Source organism: Pygoscelis adeliae, unplaced genomic scaffold (genome assembly GCF_000699105.1).
Source record: "Pygoscelis adeliae isolate BGI_AS28 unplaced genomic scaffold, ASM69910v1 Scaffold57, whole genome shotgun sequence".
Lineage (NCBI taxonomy): Eukaryota > Metazoa > Chordata > Aves > Sphenisciformes > Spheniscidae > Pygoscelis > Pygoscelis adeliae.
In genome coordinates this window covers 12,460,699-12,485,487 of record NW_008825615.1, presented here as the reverse complement: position 1 = coordinate 12,485,487, position 24,789 = coordinate 12,460,699, and the positions used below count along the sequence as shown (strand labels likewise).

The 24,789-nt window shown below is 37.5% G+C and overlaps 1 protein-coding gene across 1 annotated transcript; it reads right to left on the bottom strand.

Moving 5' to 3' along the window:
* Nucleotides 1-1,077: 1,077 nt before the first annotated feature.
* LGSN (lengsin, lens protein with glutamine synthetase domain) lies at nucleotides 1,078-24,353 on the bottom strand. Its single transcript, XM_009333169.1, has 4 exons — nucleotides 24,324-24,353; nucleotides 15,987-16,983; nucleotides 4,546-4,724; nucleotides 1,078-2,277 (listed from the first exon to the last, which is right to left on the bottom strand). Exons 1-4 carry the CDS (start codon nucleotides 24,351-24,353, stop codon nucleotides 1,078-1,080), a joined length of 2,406 nt encoding a protein of 801 aa, XP_009331444.1.
* Between the last annotated feature and the right edge of the window lie 436 nt (nucleotides 24,354-24,789).

The window sequence follows — 24,789 nt, the reverse complement described above, 5'->3', positions numbered from 1 at the left end:
GGGATGACACGTTCAGAGTGATGGCATTTGTCTTCCCAAGTCACCGTTACACGATGGAGCCCTGCTTTCCTGGAGATGGCTGAACACCTGCCTGCCCATGGGAAGCAATCAATGAATTCCTTGTGTTGCTTTGCTTGTGTGCATGGCTTTTGCTTTCCTATTAAACTGTCTTAATTTCAATGCACGAGTTTTCTCACTTTTACTCTTCTGATTCTCTCCCCCACCCCACCAGGGGGGAGTGAGTGAGTGACTGTGCAGTGCTTAGTTGCTGGCTGGGGTTAAACCACAACAGCCATTCAATTCTGAATTAACCCATTAACTATCAAAACAGACACCAGCTGTTATTTTATTGCACAGTGGCCTGACACTCCTGGCTTTCTATGAATTATTTCCTCTTCAAGCCACCATTTGATTTCTTTTAGTATCTTTATCCACCATAATTCTTGCAAACTTTGTTCATCAGCAGAATTCCTGATGTATAGATTATTTTATAATCCCTTCTGTCTTTTTATTTATGCCCTTTAAGATACTGATTCCTGACTCTCAGATTCTACAGCCTCAGTCCTTTGCCCCTCTCTCTACAATGTTCATCATTCTAGCCTAAGTTTTAAATCAAACTCAGATTCTTCTGGTTTAACAACCCTTCAACTACTGAATAGGCTGGGAGAAATCCCATAACCATGCTGAACAAGAAATTCCCCTCCTCCCTCAGTTCTCCTGCCCCCTGGCACCATCCCCATTATTCCTACTTTTCTGCACATTATACCTTCCTATTACAGTTGTACAGTTGCTCTTCTCCATTTCACCTTCTCTTTTCTTCTTTTCACCAGCAGGTCTGTTCACTTAAATTGAAAAAAATACTGTTTTTTAAAAGCCTGTTAATGTTATTCCATGACTATCAGCTTTGCACTGTCCTGAATGTACACAGACAATCAAATGTAATCACCGTGTACTACACAAAGGAGGAAAAAAAATCCCAAAGCATTAAAAACTTTTTAAAATATATTTACTAATTTCAAGATTCTTAGCCATTCACTGTATGCATTTACACAGCATCACTACAGAAGAGTGCTCTTTCTAAATAAAATACCCCAGGCATTTATTCCTTTCACTATCCATTTCTTCAGTTTCTAACTCATAATGTTTCATGGCAACAAAATATCGGATAAAAGTTTCGCCTAATGCTTCCTTAATGCACGAATCTTTCTCAAGTGCAACAAGAGCATCTTCTAGTTTCAGAGGGACTGATGAATGTTTCAGATCAGCAGTGTGATTTTCTTCTTGGAGCAGATCATCATACCTAAGTCCTCTCTTTACTCCATCTAGACCCGCAGCAATAGTAGCAGCAAGCACCAGGTAGGGGTTTGCTGTAGCAGAACTTAATTTATTCTCTATGTGAGTGCCTTTTCCACCATGACATTTGACATTAAAGGCACAGCTGTTATCATTATATGCCCATTTTGCATTTACAGTCTCTTTTGATTCTTTACTGTATTTAGAATAAGGCTTACGGCAGCTGGTGGTAGGAGCCATCAAGCAGCTGATAGCTGCTGTGTGTGCCAAGAGACCCGATAACCAATTTTTTCCAATATCTGAGAGCTCCTCAACTCCATAACCAGCAGAAAACCAATTCTTCTGGCCATTCAAATCCCACAGGCTATGTGACAGAGCACCTGAATTGTAGAGTCCTGATTCTGAGAAAAAGCTAGCCACGTAGTTATACTTCTTAGCCACCTCTTTAATGCCTGTTCTAAATGTGAAGGCACTGTCAGCAGCATCTATGCCAAACGCTGGATGAAAAGTGATCTCCATTTGCCCAGGCCCGCTGGAAGAAGAAAAGCTTTCAATGTTGGCACCAGCATAATACATTCCTTCAATGAGCTCCTGAATGAAAGTCTGGTCATGGTTATTTAGTATTGTGGCTGCAGGAAAGGATATTGTCTTTGAATTTACAACCTCAGTAATGCCATAAATACAAAATTCATAAGTGAAGGCAGAGTGTAGAGAAAAGCCATTGTCCTGAAGCTGGCTCAGCTGTTTCTTGGCAATGTGCCTTGGTGAGGTCTTTAGCGGGTTGCCCAGCACGGTGAAGGAATCACATATCACTCTCGCAGTCTGCTCAGTCCAGGGCAGAATTCGAAATGTTGATAAATCAGGGTTCAGGATTATGTCACAATTAAAATTGGTTGCATTTATGTAATCTAATTCATTATCTTTAGGAGTCACGGTCAGCTCAAGATAACTTCTGGGCATGGCAACACCATGAATTGCTTTCTCCTAAACACAGAGCAGAATGACAGATTACCAAATTAAAAAAGAACTCAACAGTATTTTTATGTATGTAAAATATATAAAACTCAGATTCTCAGTAAGAACAACAGTCTTTCTCCTAAAAGAACACTAAAATGCAGTGATCACTAAAGTGGAGGGCAACAGCCAGTTACTGCGCCATTATTAAGCAGAACAACCTTCTACAAGATTGGTATGAAAACCGTGGCACCAAGTATCCCAATGACCATTTTTTAAATTTCCATAAAATTTCCATAGGTTCAACACCTATCTTGCATGGTCTTTATACAATTATGGGCATCACCATCTAGGTGCAAACTTTGCAAGCCAAACTTCTATCTATAGTTACTCTATAAGGCTTTTATATCCTCTGAGCATTTCCTTTACATAGATCCAAGTGACCACACGAGGCACATGGCCATATGAATTATGAATTATGATTTCAGGCTGCGACTTCTATTTATATGCCACAACACATAACTCACCATTTTTCAAATGCAAAGTTTAACTGAAAATTCTCACTTTCTGGACTTAATAAGTTTGGGGGTAAAATGCAGAGAAGCACTTCCAAGTGAGAAATTATTCTAGTGTTTCAGTACTCCCTTTCTGCATAGCAAACAAGATAAACATAATTATACTTTCTTCTCCATTTGAACAGAGAGCTTCAGCTTATGCAAATGAAATGTAGATAGGACTCTAAGGAAGGAACATCTACCTTCAAACAAGCACCTTTAAAACTTAACTTATATTCAAACCTTTAGCTGCTGAAAACTGCAATTATGCCAAGTTCTATCAAGTGAAATTTGGCTCATGTTTACATCTTGCCTTTATTTTTATAAGGGAGAGGATTACCATCTGAGTGAGCAGAGGAGACAGAGCAAACCTAAAAAGGGGCAAGCTCAGAGCCGAAAAGACAAAATTTTGCCTATCCAGATGGAAAATTGTTGAAATACTTCAAACTGCATATGGTGGCTTCTCTTAAAACAAGTAAATAAATAAATAAAGTCTGCCTTCTCTTAAGTAGGTGGCAGTCCAGTGGTAGCAATTTGCCCTGTGTGACACCCATAACCAAAACTGCACAGTATGGTGAATACTGCTTCAAGATGTCTAAGTTGTCCATTTGACACTGAAAAGGTGTTGAAGGTGATTACCCTATAGTACTATCTCTCCCTCCTCCAACCCCCCACCCAAAAAAAAGTTTTTTTTTAAAAAAAGGAAATTACTCTCTGTCACTCTGTCTGTATACAAATGTGTGTGTCTGTGTGTACACATACACATTTTTTTAGTGTTCAAAAATTTAGACTGCCATCCAAAGCTCCAATTTGTTCAGATGGCAAGGTAAACACAAAAGCTGTCTTTGAACAAGCTGATCTAGACATTTGTAATTTGACATAGCAACTGAAAGAGAAGTTGCAATTAACCTACCACCCCTCACAAGAATTAAAATGACTGAGAGAAAGCTTGTTTTGATAAAATCCAAATGAAACCAGAGAGAGCAAATTGTATGTAGATGATACAGTTGCAGTTTAGCAATATCTAAAAGGGAAATAATGAAAACATGGCTTAGGCTTTAGAAGGAACTTGAAACAAAAGTGCTCTACATCTTTCCATGTTCGTATCTTCTTTTGTGATCACTCAGTAAAGCTTAAAATGTTCATAGTGACATATGAGTGAAAGTATAATGTAGTTATGCACATGAAGTATCACAGAAGCAATATACTGAAGAGGCTGATCGGTCAAGGATAAACATGGTGAGGATTGTTTTCTAATTTGGTTCTTATTTTCTGAATCATCAATATGGCAAATATTGCTATTAAGTCATCATGCAACCCAATGGTGTTTTCATATATGACTGATGACTATAAAATTTCTCACAGCTAAAGTGATTTTCATTCAGTCATCTTTCTTTTTGTGTTTACTCCTTTCTTTTTGCAACTTACTGATGTTCAGTAAAACAATATCTGTATAATGCATTGAACCGGAAAAAATTATTCTGAGGAAAGAGATTATTAGATGTTCAAAGAACTGAAATTACTAGCCTTATTTAAATAGATTACTATTTGGCAGTACAGACAAATAGATGATTGCAGTGATGAAAAAAGTCCAGATCCTTTTGGAACATTAACAAGTGGACAGAACAGATAATTTGTTCTAAGTTTGAGTTTCCGCCTGCACTATGAAAAAGAATATAAAATATAAATTAAAGACAGGGCCATGAAAACACATAAAGGTACAGCTAGAAACCAAAAAACTTACATGAAAAAAGCGAGAAGTGACATTCTTTGATCTTGACACACCATGGAGGTCTATTGATTCAAATCTGACAAACTGTACATTCTCCCTGGCCATCTGCTGCTTAATATATTCAATATGAGAGAACAGGTGAAGGAGAGTTGGATTTCCAAGGCTGTTTACATCAGGCTCTCTGCTGGATGCTATAAGTGAAGAGGAATGTTCACGTCAAACACAATAATGAATGCCGGAATACAGGTGCAATAGTGGGAAACTACAACATGGAGTGTAAAAACAAAAATAAGAAAAAGATATGGATCATGAAACATTTTTGTAAATAAACACACTTCTTTTCCCCTGAGGACCTGTATAGAATCCCTTCTTTTTTGGAATGGTCTATAACTTAAATGTTTTTTCATGTTGGTAAGAGAACACAGGGAATCATGCGGTAAAACTAGGAATTTCTGAGGGATACCTCAGCTGGTTTGTTGGGTGCTTTTAGGAGCACAAATAGCAGCTGGATACCTATTTCCCACTGAAAGCTGATAAAATTCAGACGCTATATTTCTTCAATGCCTTTGAAAAGTGTATGGATACAGAAACATGACAAAAAGGGCACTTGTCTTCTACTAAACCTTTCTCAAGACCTGCTGAGGAAGTCTCTCTCTCCCCTTCCTGAGGAGACCTGCAGTCTTCTCCACCACAGGCAGCAGACTTTTAGGAGAAGTTTATGCACTTATGCACTTGCTGTTATGGAGTTTTCTTCTTAACTGTATTACAGCAGCTGTAGGACTGTATAAACTTCTTGACATGAAAGCAGTAACATCTGCATATAACTTCTGTAATGGAGCAGAGAGCTGGACACAGTAACTTCCTTTCACAAACCTCTCAATCTCTCAGCCTGCTTTTCTTTTGAGTGTCTATGTATTGTTTTTATTCAAGTTAAACTACACAAGGTATTAATTTCCATTTAGTACAATAAACTAACTAGACCAAGGGTAAAAGTTGATATTAAGATATGAAAAAATGTGAAAAAAATATTTCTTTCTACATTTCTGGGAGGAAAGTCCTCCATTTTTCCAAGGAGGCTGAGAATATGATCAGACGAATTTTTGCAGATCTTTCAGATCCACAGTGGAAGATTACCAACAGCAAGCCTTCATCACTATCCTTCAAGTGGAAGGTAAAAGCTTCATGCTGAGGCACTACGAAGGTTGGTGGGAGCACTCCCAATCTCTCCAGTACCAAACTACCCAAACTGGAATATATCTCCTTTAGCAGTAGCCAGCAGGCACAAACACATCTTCTTCCACCTCTCCTTTGGGGCAAGTAGGACTGCCAGCTTTGAGGCTGTACGGAGGCTCTCCAGCTAGCCCAGCACAAGGCTGTCTGATTATTCCCTGAGAAGGCAGCAAACTCATCCACAGTCATAGACTTCTAGGAGCCTTTGAATATTACTGGAGCATCCTCCAGCTTCAGATGGCAAGGAGGTGACAAGAATACTTCAGGTCAGAAAAGTAAGAAGTTGTTAAGTAATAACAGTGCTCCCTGAGGAATGACAGGTAAAAGCACACAGGGCAAAATTTTAAGTAAATACAAGAGTCTATAGGAAAACAGAGTAAGAATTGAAAAGGTAGAAGCAAGAAAGAAAGAATTTTGTCACATCCACTTCTCGTGACATCTTTCCCTCTGGTATGCTTCAGCTGTAAGCTGCTTATGAAAACAGTTTTTTTCCTCTTTCTTCTATAAACACTATGTCCTGTAGAAGGCGTGCATTAAATAAGGAAGTCCTGTTTAAATATTTTGTGTAACACTCACTCTATTACAGATGCTGCCAAAACACAATAGTGAGCAGTGAGGATATGTAAACTGGCCTTGTCTTGCATATGTCATCCAAGCAATAGTGATTTGAACGCCACTTCAGTGATCCCATAGCATTGTTTTACAACATAAATGTTTACTGACATTTAGCAGATTTGACCTCTTTATGAACCTGACTATCAATTAGAAGTTTATTAACAGCTAATAAACTGTGGTTATTTATTAGATTAATAGAATTAAAAAAGATTCTGAAAAACTTCCTACAGAGTACAGCGAGTAGCGTTTTCTTCAGCTCCAAGGACAGAAGCCTGAGGTTTTTGCCTTTGTAAAAGCAGTGCTCAATCGCATATTCTACACGTGCTTAATATCCTGTGCAAAGATGGTAGACATTTCCTGTCCACCACCTGTCACATGGAGATTTTTATGTCTTCATATTATTCAAAGTAAAGTTTGACTGGCAACCCTTGACATCAGAATATTGCCAACTTTTGATGTAAATTTTGCAAGTATTTCTTATAGTGTCCTGAAATGTTGCCTGTTAAATTTGCATTTACCGAACAAACATTTTTCAGGTAAAAACATGTAATTCATAAAAAACAACAACTCAAACTCTGACCCAAGTAATTCTTTAAATCAGTATTCCTGAGAGATAATGATATAAAATCAATATCTAAGAAAAACAAATATGATATGCATTCATATTAATGATGTATGAATTTGTTTAAAAAGTAAAGCTACAAATATACTTAATTTAAACATCTACCAATGGTAGGTAATTTTCCAAATTTTATATGTATCTGTTTTCTTCAAGCTAAAGTTATTTGAATAAATGCATAAATACATAATTACATTATATGAAATAACATAAGTTAACAGAAAATTCCCATAAAGTAATGTTTTTAAAGAACATTAAGCAAACAAAAATTATTAACTGAAGAAGCAAGGATTTATCTTCTCCAGTTGGACTTGTTATGATTAGTGATAGATCTTTCTAAATGATGAGACTAAAACTTATATATTGGTCTAATATTAGTCTAAAATTAGACTATATACCAGTCTGGACAGCCCACAAGTCAAAAGACAGATACTTATTCGTTTACATTAGCCTTTTTCCAAAATCTGTTAGGATCAACAGAAACACTTCCTCAGCTTTCACATACTTTTAAGAGGCAGTTCATCTTTTATATCATTTGCAGATTATCTTTCCCATTGAAGTAATGTTTCTGTAAATTGTATGACAGATAAAAAAATATTATCATGACTTAATATCTCTGACTGATTTTGGAAATATGAAAGGGGATTTGTTTCTTAAATAATATTTAGTGAATAACTACTGGCAGTACTTACTTTTCCCCAGCACAGGTCCCAAAATATATTTTCTTGGCAGCCACTAAACAAGTCACTGGCAAACTAAGTCCATTAAGCCAATGATGACTAAAGTTTGGAAAGGTATAGTAAGGAACTGAGTACTCTGTCTTTTCCCAGTTCATACAGTCATTATCCAGAGCACTAGTTACTGGAGATAAGGCAGCTAATAAATAAGTATTAGACAGGTCTAGCTGATTTAGATACACAGTCTAAAAGTCTTACATTCTTATGAGGGAGGATTGTGTTCATGAGTATAACTGTTTCCCTAGCTCTCTGGGCCTCTAGAAATAATGGCATTTTTATTTTCATTTCAGAAAATCTACTTATGGAAACATGTATGTAAATTTCACAAGATGCTCAGATTTTGGTTCAGATTTTCATTTTAAAAATCAAATATAAATCCAGACTGGCCATCTTTCTTAAAGCAGAATGGTACATACAGATCCTTAGATATCTATATGAAAATATACACAGAAAAGCACTTAATGTTTGTTTTTCTATGGTTCTATCTGTATTTCCCATTTAAGTTACCACTGAGAAACAATTAGTATTACTCATGTTTCTTTTGTAATTAGTGCAAAATATCTACAAATATAATCAAATTATCTTCACATATTTAAAAAAGATTAATAACACAAAAATAAAAATATTACCAAAAAACTACAAATTATACAAATTATGTTATTATTATTTCTAGGGGAAGAGTGGTGCCATTCTTAGATTATTAATATCGAAATCATTCAGATTGCTGAGGGCAGCTGACATCGGGCTAGGGCAAATAGATAACATCAGGTTTATCTTCTCAGCAACAGAAAAGTGCCACAACAGAAGAAAGTGCACATGTCCCAGATCAATCTGTCATTATCTGCTTGTTCAAAGAAATCCTTTCCCATGGTGCCTTATTAAATCATACCACATCTAAAGCAAACAATTTCTCAGCTCTATAAAAGGTGACTGTATCAAACTGATGAAACAAAAAGAATGTGCTACATGTTGCCAGGGGACTTGACAATGACAGGGACAGGCTGACCTAACAAATGTAGTAATATTGGAAACTCTTCACTGAGAAACATGACCACCAATGTAACGCAAGGCAATAACAGCAGACACCAGTAGGTAGACTCCAGATACAAATCATGCACTGGAGAAGGAGTCGTGTTCCCATCTGTCCTCCTCCAGTTTCTTCCTCCCACTCTGTCTCCAGCTGTGCCAGATGTGCTCCCTCCTGAAATGACCCTGCTGCAGCCACGCAGCTGCTGCGCACCCTTCTCCTGCCTCATGAGACAGGGTCTGGTCACGCCTGAGTCCCACACAGCATCAGAGCGCATGTCCCTGCGCTCTGTGGCATGTTGTGGCACCTGTTACTGTCTCAGAGAGGTAAAGAAATAAAAACCCTTGCAAGTGTGGGAATTGCTATGCCAGTCAAGGCAGTGTTTCATCACACTAGAGCTGTCTTTGGTATCAGTTATCAACAGGAAAGGCAAGGCGTTCTTTGCAAAATAATCTGCCTAAAGAGAATGGGCTTTGCAGTTCCTCACTAAAAAGGTGGTCTTGTGGTTAGGAGCAGGAGGGTTAATATCCAAATTTGTCTTAATTTCTTCTTCATCCTTAGAAATCTAACACAGGGTGCTCTGAAGATCTATGAGAATATTGACTCCCTTTATAAAAACAGATACCTTGTGCTGATGATATCCACTGGCAATGAGTCGCACAGGGTAATCACACACCTATACCCTTCTAAATCCTATGGAAATTCCTGTCAGTACTAGTTTGAATATGTCTGCTCGTCTTTACAGGATTCCGGTTTGTGTATTTAAGAACAGCCAGTCTATTTGGTTTGTACGGCATGTTACTTACTGTTCTCATGTTTGTCTTCAAACCTTAATAGTCTCTATTTCTCAAACCTCATATCACAGCTTTTCCTATGCTAGACATCATTCTTATTGCTAGTGTTTAAAGCCTCTCTTTTCTATTCCCATCTGGTTTTTAACATGGTATATAGAAATGAGTACTGGGTTACGTTTGAATAGTACTATTGATGTGAATAGCGATCAGAAGTATATTCAGTTGAAAACATTATGTAATTTACATTTCTTTTTCACCCAAAAATAGTTTCACCAAAAATGTTTACTGATAGGTCAGTAAAGTATTTGATTTCTGCAGTAAAGTACATAAAAAGGTGTTTCCTACCTCTTTTTTTTGCTCCCCTACAAGACCCCTAACAGGGGAATAAATATTTAAGCATACCAGCAACTTATCAAAGCATGGGAGACAGTAAAAATATTTCCCTGATCTGTTTGATATTGATACTTTCAATGTTTTTTCCATCCGTTTCTTTGTCTCATGATAGTCTGCTTTCTTTTTTAATCTTAATTATGAAGCAGGCTTTTTTACTGATATGGCCATGGAGAAGCTCAGCTCTTTTTCATGAGTTTTATAGCTAATTTAGAGATGAATGAACAGCTTCAATCATCCATGAATTATTCTTTCCAAACTGTATGACAACAACATGACACAGCTTCTCAGAGGATCTACATCATCAAGAATCGAATACAAAATAAGACTTTATTTCTCAATAGATGAAAGATAAAATAAATCACCCATTTTTTCTATCTTCCAGGGTGTTTTATAAAAATGGCTCTTCTGTATTGAATGAGAAAATTATCACAGTTTTATAGAAAAGTTAGAAAATATTCCACCTAGGCAAGAGGATTTGAAAACAAAATATGCAGGTGTCTGAAAAAAAATTAAGGTGTGTAATACCCACTGGAACTACCTAACTAATAATCCTAAATATGATGGATCTGGAGTGGCATGTCTTTCTTCAAACTCAAAGAGAAAATTTGGATTTAAGGAAGGAATCACTAAGCAAAGTACCATGAACTGAGGGCTGCACTATTGCAAACTAGATAGTCCTTTCTGCTCTAAGAATGTTTGACCTAATTAAAAAAAATCAAGTGAGAATGAGTGAAAGCGCCACGTTAAATGGGAAGTAAGGTTATTTAGGGAAGAGAAGATTTTGCACAGTATTGAAGGAAAGGACTAAACTCTTCTTGAATATGTTGTAGAAAGAGAGGCAGCTGGCAGAGGGATCAACCAGAGAATGCATTTCACTTACATTAGGTCTAAACTATTTGTTTTGGCAACGTTTCACTATTACTAGAAAGAAAGTAAGCATCTCCAATAGGTGGGAAGAATTACTGCCTGAATATACTTCTTTCTCTCATAGAGTCGCAGGATGACTAGCTTACTACAGGCACCAGAATCAGACGAGTTGGATCTCACCTGAAAGGGGACAAAATAGATCAGAAAGATAAGATGGAAGTGCTGTCTAAGCATTTTTGTTTTGAGGGGAAAAATGGAAAATCATACAGAGTCACAGAACAGGAAGATTTCAGCTATTGGTATGGAAGATAAAGGACTTAAGAGTTTTGATTTGCTTTAAAGGAAAATAGTTGCTCTTAGAGCTTGTGAGGTGAAAAAAATAGCAAATTTTATACAGCTCAGTTCAGAGGGAAAAGGAAAGAAATAGGCAGAAAATATGACAGTTTGTTCAACAGAAAATAAGGGCATTCAAGAAGGTTTAGAAAGGAGCTGCACTATGTTCAACAATAGCCCTGCTATGTTCAAGTTGAGTTCAAAATGTAGAAAAAGAAATATTAGAAAAATTTTATTGAACTGCAGATAGGGCATGAGGAAGGAACATGAAGGCACAGTATGGCTTTGGTTTTTCACTGTAGGAGAGATGCAAGAACAGTGCAGATTATATAAAATACAAAGCAGAGAAGAGTAGCAAGTGAAAAACACAGTCCTAAGTAACCCCCAAAGTAAGATGTGGTTAATCTGCAGGAATGACTGCAGAGGCAATCAATATGAAGTACCCAGAGCAGGAATTTATGTACTTCTCCTGTGTCCACTTATATCTCCTGATTGTCCACTTACAGCTCCCAAAGAGTCTCTGTTTCTAATTCCTCGCCACTGACTAGACTTACTGAGCAGAATCAGTGAGGACAGATGTGCCTCTTCCAGGTGAGCATAGAGGACAGTGAAACCACAGGGGAAGTTCAAATTTTGTTAAAAGTGTGTGGGCAAAATTTTTAATTTCAATGGAGCAAAAAGCCTAGGCTATTTTTTTTTGTCAGTCTTTTTTTACATACTTCTGTCCCTAAATGCCAGGTATCGTCCTTTGTAACTGCCTTATTACTAAAAATAAGAACTTTAAACAAGTTAAGAATTACAACATGAGGTTATTCATTGTAATGGTGGTGCAGGACAATTGCTTGTAGGACTGATGAACTCCACTCTTAAGTATGAAAGATAACCTGTTAGTAGCTACTTGGTAAGCTTTTCTTTAAAACGACAACTTGGCAAAGAAACTTAGTGTTTGGGGTCAGCACCTGTGTAACATTTCATGTGATTCTTGGAGTGTTCAAACCTTCTTTTTCTGGGCACTTGAAATTTCAACAGTCACTATGTAGCTACTTATGCCTGCAGCTACAGCGAAATCGTATTTTCTTTCTTCAGAAATTTCCTCCTCCCTCCTACAGTTCCTGATCCTGTCCTGGTCATATTTTTATAGCCCCACTTGATGTATGCTCTAGAAGATGAGCCCTGTTGAGAGGACCTGCTCCTGGAGCCGCTCAGGTTTCTGGGGCCCCAGCTCTGCAGTCTGCACTCAAGAAGATTTGAACAAACTTTTTTGTCCCCAGCTACAGACAAAGATGTACAAAGGGAATTTGAAGCCTCAGGTGACAGCCTGATTCCAGTGTGTTGCCCACCACAGCTACCTGGAGGTGCTGTTGTGCCATAAGGTCCAGAAGAGAGATTTCTCCTAAGCCTGTGTGGTGGCACCAGGCTCTGCAGGTCCTTCTGACCATATGCAGTGCTGGTGGCTGCTGAAACGACCTGAAGTCACTGACTCTGTGACAAAGAGAACCCCAACAGTGTGGTGTATCATGATCCTTGGGAACTTCACATTGCTCAAATAAAGTTATTTTCTTTGGCTTCCTCTGGCTACCGTAGTATAAATACTCTAATTTAGTAGCATGCAGAGCAGCATGTGATAAGATCTGAGTTCAGAGAGGTCAATATACACTTACGTTATATGCTATATATACTATACATATAGTACATGCATGCATTCGTGTATGTGTATGTACATACTATGAAGTGTTATATAATGTTATATACATGAAATTGCATCAGAATTTTTACTGTTTGGAAGCCTCTCTCTTGGTCTCCCAAGAATGCAGGCACTGAACATCTTAAGAAGCACCTGATTGTTAGTGACTACATACCAGTTTGCAGAAGTGCACATCATCATCATATGTAGATACTTATGCAAATAAATTTTATAAATTCATGTTAGTGCAGTCAGTGTATTTGCCTAATTAGCTACATGTGTTAGTTTCTATCTTTCCATGGTGACGAAGTAAATTAAAAGAGCTTTGGCTTTAGCTTCAGCTCCAGTTTCACTGACACTGTCCAAGTAATATTTTTCATATTGACCAAAATATCTTGCATGTCTGTCTCTTTTCTATTATTTTTTTCCCATGTCCAAGCACTTCTTTTATAAAAGAGCTGACAAGCAACAGACAAAATGCACATGCAGTAATACTTCCACAATTTCCAATCAGAATTTTGGAAAAAAATATATGGATTTATTATTTTAGAGAGATGGTAGCTACGTAACTAATATGACAGTATTTCAATCCTCTGCATTACACTGAATCACTAAAGCTCAGCTACAGGTCTTAGCCTTCCTACTGTTGACCTCTAGAGATTGTCCCTTAACTGCGTACTTTTAGAACAATAAGGTACATTCCTTCTTTAGCCATGGCATCCAAATGTGCGTAGTGCTCAACATAGCAACTAAGTAAATACAGTGGGCACTGTTTATGTAATAATCATGTATGTATGTATAGTCATATAATTTCAATGCTCTCCTACCTTGTGTTCCATATTAAAGAAACAAAGAGAGCAAGAGAACAATTTACTTCTTTATGTGTATTTTTTAAATCAAATGTTTGGAAAAATTTTGGATAAAGATTTCTGATTTGAGCAAGTTCAAATATTTGAAAACTTGCAAAATACAAGAGGTTGTATTTCAGATCACTCAGTGACGAGATATGTTTAGATCCAAGTCTTCTGTTCAGGCACTTTCATAACTAAAATATTTAAGATAATATTTTAGTCATAAAAATAAAATATTTAGGATTTTATCTTATCTATCTTAATAAATTATCTCTGACAGCAATTAAATACTCATTAAGTATTTAGTGCAAAGGCTCATTAAAGACTGCAGAATGTTATCTAAAACTTCCTTCTCTTCAGTTAAGTTACTGAATGTATTCAATGAAAATTAAATTTCAAACACATACATTTCTAATTAAGTAGAAACTATTTCTGTGCATTCCATTTACGAGTGGAAACACACATTGAACCCTACAGTTTGTTTGGTCAAAGCCAAATGGAATCCAAACTTCATGAGATACCAAAACTTTTGGGTTTGGATATGTTTCTGATGAGACAAAACAGTTTCCCCCCACTTCCCTTCATAGTTAGTTCTCATCTATAGTTCTTTTACAGACATTGTTATTGCCAGTGATACAGAATAGGATAACCCCAGGTAGCTTTAGGTATTTTAGAGTTAGGCAAATAATCCAAACTAATCGCCATGGGACTTCTTCCCCATTGAGGGGAAAGAGATGCCCACCTCCAGAGGTCAATTTCTTATCAACCCCTAATACCTCTTTGAAGACAAAATGCCTGTCTTTCTCTACTGACTAGGTAATAAGCTTGGATTAGCCACTTCACTTTAAGTGGCTAAAAACATGTTGAAACCTCCCTGTGGAATCTACAATTAATCTTATCACTTCCCTGTACCTTGTAAATGGTACATTTATATGACAAAGAATAGTTATTCCTATATTTTAAAATGTATTTGTTGCTTTTGCAGACAACGAGAAAACAGTAGTAATCTAAACTTGACAATGCATTTTGCTAGCCTTTCAGCTAGCAAAAACAATGTAATCTGGAAGGGGAATGGCATCAAGTGTAGGCTAAGAAATAATCCTCTAATCTCTGTATTCTAAAAGGCATGAATAGAGAGTGGTCTGAGCATGAAATATCTTTTCAAAGCTTTCTATTCCTCATGCAGTGCCCTGAGTTAGCACTGATAATGTTCATGGATACCTTGTTCAGACTTGTTTAAACTGGGTAACACAATATGTCTACTGAGAAATCCTGCTGTAGCTAACACCATTTAATATATTCAAATTGTCTGTTTTCAGAGTATGTATAGCAATATTTCTACCCATCTGAAAGGAGACTTCAAAAAAAGCAGGATAACAATATTGTTGTACAAATTTAATTGTTACCATTATATTTTATTGTGTAGTTAATGATCTACAAGGTATTTTATCAATGAAGATATAAGATTCATATTTCTTGTATCAGTGAGATAAGTCAGAGGGTAAGATATCTATCCTGAAAAGCTGATAATATGATCTCAGCCTCATGCTCCCGGAAATTTATTAATCTGATATCTATTCAACCGTCAAATTGTTGTTTGGTGCTTCTTGGAATAGACACAAAACAATGAACTGCTCAAGCCCATTACATTATCATAGCTAATAGTAGCTTTCAGTTTGCTGATCCAGCTAGCCCAGAAGTATAGCCTTTACAGTTTCAGAGAAACCACAGCCTATTAGTAGCAATTAATTGGCTCTATAAACACTTCCAAAATGGACTTATTGAACAGCATGAAGATAAGTGGAAGTTCTCTGCCTCATTTGCTTTTATTCCCCTATAGTTTATATTAGATGCTTTTGCATTCTAGTCCTCTCACAGAACGGATAATTGAAAACATGATCCCTACATGGGAGCAATTTCCACTGCTGGAAATGTTAACAAAAAGGAAATTTTAAGAAGCCCAGATGCCATCAGAGATTTGCAGTGTCTAGCAGACCTTTGGGAAATGTTGCCTAAGCTCAGTTTAAATGAGGAAATATTTCAGTTTTAGTGAAAAAGACATGCCCACTTGTGCGTGGCAGTTTTTGGCAGGCAGCTGGGCTTCATAAATACCTTACTTAAAAAAAAGAAAAGCAGTGTAGGTGTAGAGTACAACTTCTGATCTGTCCCAATCACACAGAAACCACAGGTGTCAATTCTCTCGTGCGCTAGCTCTGACTAAAGTTTGCAGCTTAACAAAATCCCATAAAACAACAAAAGCATTTTCTTTAACAGGACAGCAGGTGATGTTTAAATATCCTTACCGGTGTGGCCTGTGGAGGATTCAAACTGAATCTCGGGAGCCGTGCTTTCTGCATATGTAGAAGCTGCCGGTAGTCTCAGAATAATTTGATCCACGTCGCTTCCCGCTGGTTGCTGCTGATCAGACCCAGCAGAGCTGAGGACCATGAGAGGTTTGCTCTGCTGTCCCACTCCCTCCTTGTGGAAGCTGTGGTACTTTTGATTCTCCTCTCCAAAATGGGGACTAAAAGTCTCAAAGGGTCGGCCCTGCTTGTCAGCTGTTTTCTCCCGGGGCTTTGAATTTTTCTGAGAAAAAGTGCCGCCTGCCTTGCCACTGTAATTGGGGCCATAACTGGGCAGAGGACCTTCACTCAACAGGTTTTTCAACTCTTGCAAACTTCGTTTAGAAATGTCAGGTGGCCCTGTGATGAACTCCGCAGTCCCGCTTCCTTGTGTGGTTACAGTACTGCCCAGGGAGCCTGTCTTTGTCACATGAAACTTGACATCTCTTTCTTCCATCTTACCCTGTTCTTCTTGCTTACTCTCTGCCTTCTCACTGCCATCTCCCCTGCGCGCTGTCTCTATGGACCCAGCTTTCCCTGCATTCCTCGCAGGCTGCACACCCATAGGCAGCTCCATTTTAGCTGGTGCATCTATTTCCTTGTGCTTTTTTCCTATTATTCTTTTCCCAGTGTCAGTATTTTCCTGGATTTCTCGTGTTTCTCCAGACATGTCTTCTTTCACATTGCGGCCAGTATGGGAACTGTCACGACCCCCTCTGTCCTTTTGTACTGGAGGAAATCTAGTTGGGTTTCGAAGAGGTTGGTCTGATGGTGGTTCTGAGCAACCAGTGGTTGCTTGAAGGGGACAAGGATCTGGGATTTTTGAGCTGTGGGACAGCTGCATCTTCTCATTTTCTAAAGGAGGAACGTGCTTTGTAGGACCTTTGACTCCCTTTTTCTTTCTGAAACCACATATATTGTTGCCATCAACTTCATCATTGTCACTTTCAGATGTGTTCTGTAATCAGCAATAAAATATACAACCAAATAACATGCATGAATGAAACAGAACATGGCAATGGAGTACTACCACCAGCTGCATTTACCTTGTAGCACTTCGATTACTTCTTGTCGATGGAGGTCTCTGTAGACACTTACTGACCCTCAAATTCTGCTATTTGGATTAAAAAATTTCTCACAGAATTCTTTTTCTTATGTTTTAGAATGAAATTGGTGAAAATGCCTTCATAATATAGTTTTTAGGCAGATTTAGTAGATTAAAATATAAGAAATGGTACACTGTGTGACACCATTTGTCAAACATGTGCCCTTTAAATGTGAAAAAATTGTACTTTAATAATTACATTTAAGTATATTCTTGCTTATATTAAAAGCATTTGTATTTATAAAGGAAATCTATTGCCCTGAAACACAGAACACTGGCAATCCTTATAAGTATGGGGAGTGAAACCTGAAAATAAACAGCTTTTAAATGAATTTCAGGATTTAATTTGGCCAAATAACTGAACTTCCAGGGCAGTGGACAAAAGGACAAACCCATATTTGGCTGTGTAAACAGGAAAGAACCATAAGATGATGTTTACCTTTACATATGGCGTTGATATGATTTATATTCTACTGCTGGGAGCAGATTTTAAAATGAATGTAAACATGTGGAGAAGGTGCAAAAAAGAGCTACAAAAATTAATCTGCTTGCATTATCCCAAAGAATATCAAGAAGTGTCTGGATCATCATCCCTCCTAAGTATCCTGATCCTACCACAATTGTGATTAATCCGATGGTGACAGGGAAAAGGACAGGTAATCAAAACCAGATACATTCAAATTAAAGAATAACAGAGATTTTAATATTGTGGGTGATTAGTTATTTCACAAACTATCAAGGTAGGGATTGAATTCTCCATCTCACGATGTCTTAAAAAAGACTCCGTAACATGGTTTAACCAAAATATAAATCATTCCATAGCCGATCACAAATTGTTATATTGCTTATGAATACCTTACTCAAGCATGTATTTAAGACTTAGTAGCTTAACCAACAGTCCTTGGTTTGCCTGGGTTGGGCTGGAATTAACCTGTAAAAACACTGGAAAATCAAGAGACATCCTCTGAATGAGACCATTCTTTACCTTTTCCACAAAGGAATAATATGCACTCTCTCCAATTTCTGAATTTCCAGAAGAAGTAGGGATCTGCACAAAAGCAAAGTGAATGCCAGTCTGGATAAGGCAAAAGAGATTCCTGTTGGCAGACAAAAGCACGTAGAAGAAAAGGCAGCAGCGTCTGATGTGTGTATGGAAGGAAACAGTTACATGGCCTCCATTAAGGTCATTAACACCTCTCTTTTTCTTTATTATTCCTCCCTATTCTCTCATTATGCTATTTTCCATCATTATCTAGTCAAAAAGGCTTATGACTTCTCTCTGACACAGAGCTCACATAAATATTTCCTTCCTCTCTCCCCCTTGATCTAAATTTCTGCGACGTGCTGTACCTACAGCTACTTTGAGAGCTCGCCAGGGCATTGCTGTTAGCGTGGAAGGCAGCTGGCTGCCAGCTCTATAGGGAGGACAAGCCACTCTGTGCCTATAACTCCCAGGCACATATCTTGATAGTGACATGCTTGTGATGCCCACTTGCACTTAGAGTTACTAGCTCATTCACAACAGAAATCCTTGCTTACCTCAGTCTTAGCGCTCAGTTTTTAATGAATCCATTTCTTCATCAAAAGGCTTTGGTTTATTCCCATAATACACCCTATAATACCCCATAAAATAATTCTGGGTGTATTGCTGATACCTCTACACATTCACCCATGCAGAATAGGCCTAATTCCTATAGCTCTGCACCATTACACAATATAAATGTAATGAAGGAACATTCCTGAATAACAAAGCAGGAAAAAACAATTTATAATGGAGAATTGTAATGGAGAATTTTAACCTCTCCATTAGTAATACAAGAAAGTGAATGAAGCTGGGGGAGAAACAGTAGGGGTTAAAGGAACCAGTGTTTGCCAAATGGAAAAACCCAAGTAATTCTGAAATAAAAGAGGCATGAAGTTAAATTTCTCGATGTATAAAATTATTTTCTGAGAGAAAAGAGAGAAGAGTTCCAGCTATGAAAGCTATAGCCATAAAAAGATTGTATTTTTAAATGAATTCATGAAAAATATTTATTTAAATATCTTTTGTTGGTTTCCTTTGAATAACTTGAAGCCAATGACATAATCGTAACACCATCTGCATTTCTGCTTTACAATGTGTTCCCACACTCTGCTCAAAGATAACCATTGCACATTTTAATGTTAGACTAAATTCTTGCCTGTTGTCCCTGCTGTAGATCTCTGAAAAATGTTCAGCATAATGACTGAAGGAAAGATGAGCACATCCTTTTGTATAACATCTGTATACTGAAATCAGATAAAGAGTAGTTCTTGTATCAAAAGCAAAACATCAGAAAACTGCCTGTTCCCATAATTAGCCATTCTAAATGGTTTCATGAACACAAGGTACCATCCCCACATTATAATCCTTACCAAAACAAATTCCTTCTGAATAGACATGAGCAGGATAAGGACTGACCACTTGTAAATTTGTTAATGGAAACATTCGTTTGCAATAGAACTCTAATAATGAATGTGGCTATAGTACTCTGCAAAGGGTTTATTATCCATAAAGAAATTGAGACTATGGTACTGCATTTTGATCATAGACCTGAAAGAGATACTGCACCCATTGCTCTTAAACAAAAACAGTGATCATTTTTACCTTCAAATAAAATAAAAAAATCTCTTACAAGAGAGCAACCTATGCATTACTTAAGATCCTCAGCACAAGACACACTGTGACTTTGTGCATGAGAATGACTCTTCATTTCTAAATAAACTCAGACATTTATGGACTTTCATTTAGAAATCATTCACAGTATTTTCTGCAGTGAATTAAACAGTGCTGGATTTGTTGCAAGGTACAAATACAGCATCCCTTCATATTAAAGACAGCCATATGCATGAGTTATGACGCAGCCTTACTGTCTATTAGTTCATGTGGTGTCTACCATCAGAAAAGGTCTAGTACTTGGGCACAGAGGGGAGAGCACCCATGAAATAGGACTTAAGAACTCTCTCTTTAACTTTTTATTTCTAGCAAGTTTTGTTTACAGAAGACAGGGATGATTAAGTAAAATAGCAACTTGAAAGTGTTACAGTGCAAGTGAGCTGGATACAGATCATGACTAAATTTCATGGAACCATATGTCCTGCTGTGCCAAAAGGAAAGCAGAACAGTCATGGTATTAATATGGCAAAAGTTCTGATTATTTTTTATTTTATTGCTGAATGCTTCTACATTTTTGTTGCTGTGTGGCAACATTAACAGGAGATACTAAAGCTACTTGAAAGTTCTTTTAGCCAACATGTGTTTCAGCATCATTCAATTTTGTTTGCTTGTTTTCAAATATTTACCGGCATCCTAAGTCAGAGGTCTTGAAAGTTTTGAGATCTGCTGCTCTTTCTTAGCAAGTGAACACTTGGGTGGTGAGTCAAATATTCTTGCCAGAAAGACCAGGTCCAAAATATAAACAGTGTGGGCCACATTATGCCACAAATCTGAGATTTAGATTTTCTTTCTAGAAGATGTATCGGATGTTAACTATCATTGATAGGTATTGGTACTCCCCCAAGTTCTGATTTCCATCAGGACTTCTTGCCCCAGTGCTGCAACTCGTGCTGGTACACCGATCCCCTCTGCACTGGGTGTTTGCACCTGATAAGGTTTCAGTAGAGGCAGACCAGCATAAGTCCTACAACAGGCAGGAAGAGTAGGCGTGGATCAGACTTCATTTCCCACTGTGGATAATCTCAGCTCAAACGAATAACAGCTTTGCTTGTCTTCACTAGATGCCTACTGTAGCACCCCAGGTACAAAAGAGTCTGATGGTTGTGACTAGCAACAGAGCATAAGGGCTACATTTGTGCATTACAGCAGCGTGTTAGGGCACCACGCAGGTAGGAAAAGGAGACAATAGAGGACAGTCATCATTCAAAAATATTTCAGCACAGTGCAGATGAAATTGCTTGCTCTGCTTAACCCAATTACATGCAATTTCTGGCATGCCATCAGACTTCTACAGCTGATAGACATCTTATATCTTGTGGTAACACAGAAAACATACATCTAAAGCAATTTTTCTTAATCAGTTTGTGTTCACTTTTAGGCTTTCTACAGCCTCTGAAGTGGAACATTAACTGTATCATGAAATACAACACTGCCAAAAGGCAGTTCATCTGTAAACCTGCCAATCGGCAAGCTGAGAACATTTGGAAATGTAAAGTGTTGCCTTTGGGAGGAATAATAAGTGCTGAGATTTCTGGTGTGTGAAACACAGGTGAAAATCCAAGGCAATTCTTGAACTTTTGCCTTAAAAGGATTTTATAGGTGACTGAAAATGTATCTGTAATGCTCTATGAGATAAATTCAGAGCTGCAGAGGGGACCTTCTATTTTTCTCCTACTTTTGGTTTGCTTCATGACCTCAGGCAAGACTGCAAACACTATCGGGGTTTATAAACATTTATAAACACCATAATACATTTCTCAAAAATGTATTGACAAAAAGAGACAGGGAAATTAGAAAAAGAAACTTACATTACAGCATTTGAAAGGAAAAAAAGGGAGAAAGGGAGTTAATTTAAAAGATGCTCTGAGTAACTGTAGATGAATAGCTGCAGAAGGATTTCTGTCACAGAAGAAGGTGAAAGAGGCAAGGTGCAACTCTAGCAGGAGCTTTTGTATATCTAATCAACAAGATAACCCAATGTTCCTGCTACTGGCTACCCAAAAAAGTGATGTAGCCACTCAGCAAAATGCACTGGGGTCTTAGTCACATTCTCGTTTTCTCTTTTGTTTCAGATCATTAACCAATTTTAACCATTATTTTAACTGATTGTTAAGAGGTCAAATTGTGATGATCTTCCTGAGTTGTTGCTAAAGATTTTTCAAGAACAAAAGATTAATTTTGCAAAGAATGTCAAAATGTCAAAATCTGGTATAACTAAGAATTAGAAAAACATGGGAAACTAAAAAAAAATCCTCCTAAACAGAAAAATAAAAAATATGTATGGTTTGGTTGGCTGAACTTTTTAGTTATGGAAAGTTGAACTGCTTCACTTAGGTTTTACTTTGTTTTTTCAATCATATAAAACAATGTTGAAAAACTGAAATAAAATGTTTCCAATCTAAAAAATCTAAAAATATTGTTCAAATTATATTATTCACATTGTTACTTTCAAAAGTAACACAGTTTCTCAAAGTATTTCTATTGCTATAGAACCATAAATGCTGAGGAACTTTCTCTGAGCCACTTTGGCTGTTACCAGGTTACCCTTTACAGCTCCCCTAGGTTGGTACAGTCAAGTTTAATTAATCTTTTAGTGTGGTAATGAATCTCAAAAACTAGAAGTCAGGTCTTAACAAGAGATGCTGCTTAAGTCCTTAGACAACAGTGCCCACAAAGCAAGTACGCCCATGCCCAAGTGCTTTCTCTGCCCCTTCCCCTGACAGATGGAAAGCATTGCCCAGCTGCTCCCCCAGGCAGCAAAGGAGCAGAGGACGCAGGAACAGATTTTCTACTGCTAGGAATTAATGCAGCTTCACTGGAGTCACTGGAGCTACACAGATTTGTACCAGGAGGGAATCTGGCCCATGGAGTCACAGGGAGGACAACACAGACATTTCCAGGGAGTAGCTCCAGGCACAGCAGGGGTTTTGGCTCTTGCATGCAGTGCTAAAACAATGTGTGCTACAATAAACAGACACCGGAGTCTTGTAAGCTGGACACTTGAAGATCACAGCACATTGTCAAGATATTATTGTGACTAATTTCTCCCTCAGTGACCTTGTTTGATGAAGTGGTTCTTTGAGAGTGATTTACTGCTACAAAAACCTCCTGGGGAAGGACCTGCAAGTGGCATAAATATTAGGTACATGTGATTATTTTGCAGTTAGAGAAGCTGAAGCACAAACTTGCCATAAGTCACAGGAAGATGTGTGGTAATGTTAGGAGCAGAAGCAAAGTCTCCTTCCTTCTTTGAAACTTTTAAATATACTCAAGATTATTAACATACTTCATGTGAAAATGAACGGAATGAGTTTAGCTCACAATATTGTGTCACTTATTTTCACATCTGACATCTGCCTTTATCTGCTACTGCCATCCAAAGCCTTCATACTACGTACGCAATTATTAGATGAGCTCCTTAAGGTCATTGACTCTCTTGCTGCCTCAAAGCAGCAGAGTTGTCCTTGTGGCAAGGTTATTTGCAAATACTTTCCTTTGGACTATGCCACCTGCACCCTGTAAAAAAAAAAAAAATCCCTAAAGTAATATGGAGTCTCAAAATGAAGAAGCTGATCCTGCCTTCACAGTGATTTGGAACCGCAAAAGTACACTGGTGGTGTTGTCTCCAATTTGCAGCAGTGTAAATGAGATCTAAAACCAGGATCCATTTAACAGTTGACTAATCCACAGGAAGACATTTGCAAGGGAATGGACTCAATGATCTACATGACTTTTATGTCTAATTTCTATGACTCATTTCATATACAAAGATGGTCTAGGAGGCAGTCAGTGACTCAGAGTAGGTGCATCTCTGGCATATAAAGTATCCATTTGTTCACCTTAATAAAAGTGTCTAGTAGCCTCAAGAAGTCTGCCTGCACCATCACTTCCAAGCCACATTACATCTTTCTCTATATTTTTAATGAAACATTTTAATTACATGTTTTCACCATGAGATCTTCTGGACACAACTCAAAATAATAGGTACTTTTTTTACTTTATTGAAAGTATGTACTACAACATCAGGACCAGAATCTGTTTTAAAATGCACTTATGTAGAAAGTGAGCAGCTCCAATTAGGTCAGTAGCCTGACTCAAGAGTGTCACTTTCTAATGCAGGTCAGACTCTGGTCCACAAATTGTAGTGCTTTCATTCACATTAATGAAGCCAATCTGTTTTTCCCACAAATATTAATGGGATCAGTTTTTAGACCTCTATTTCTGTTACTTTTGATAGAGTTATAAATGAAAGACATATGAAATTAAAATATGTTAGATTTGTTTCCTAAAGCAAATGGTTTTTTTCCAGCTTAAATGAGAAGCCTTTATTTGACCTGCATTTGCTTCAGAATTAGACCATGCTCAATGTATATGCATGAAAAGCCTTGCGCACACAGTCCACAGTGAAGTATTCACTCACTTGAAATCTTGAAGTGGATACAAAAAGTATTTTATATCAGTGTATCTGCTCAGAAATCATTCACAGTCAGTCTCTTACCTGCTGAGTAAGATCTTCTTTTTTGTTCATGTCCACTTCATTCTAGTTCAGGTCACCATTAGAAATGGCCTAGTAAAAATTTAGTAGAAAGACATCCCATATTTATAGGCACAGATACAATAAAGGTTCGTTAAAACAGAATTGCTGTAAAGTTCTTTTCCCAGAAGGCCACGCAGATGATGGACCATAAAGAGCAACCCCAACATGTCATAGCCAAGAGCACCACTTTCTGGAACAGCGTTAAAGTAGTAAATTGACAAATGCACATTACTAGCTGCCTGCCTGGAAACAAAGACAACTGAGTATAAAACTGTTTTGCTCAACTTTTCTCCTCACAAAAGGCTTTTGTCCTGTAACAAGCTGTTTCTGTTCTGGAACAGATCCTATTGTTAGGTTCCTTAGAGGTAAAACCTATATTGGACATTATAACAACAGTATGTTATTGAGGCACACGGACAGGAATTTG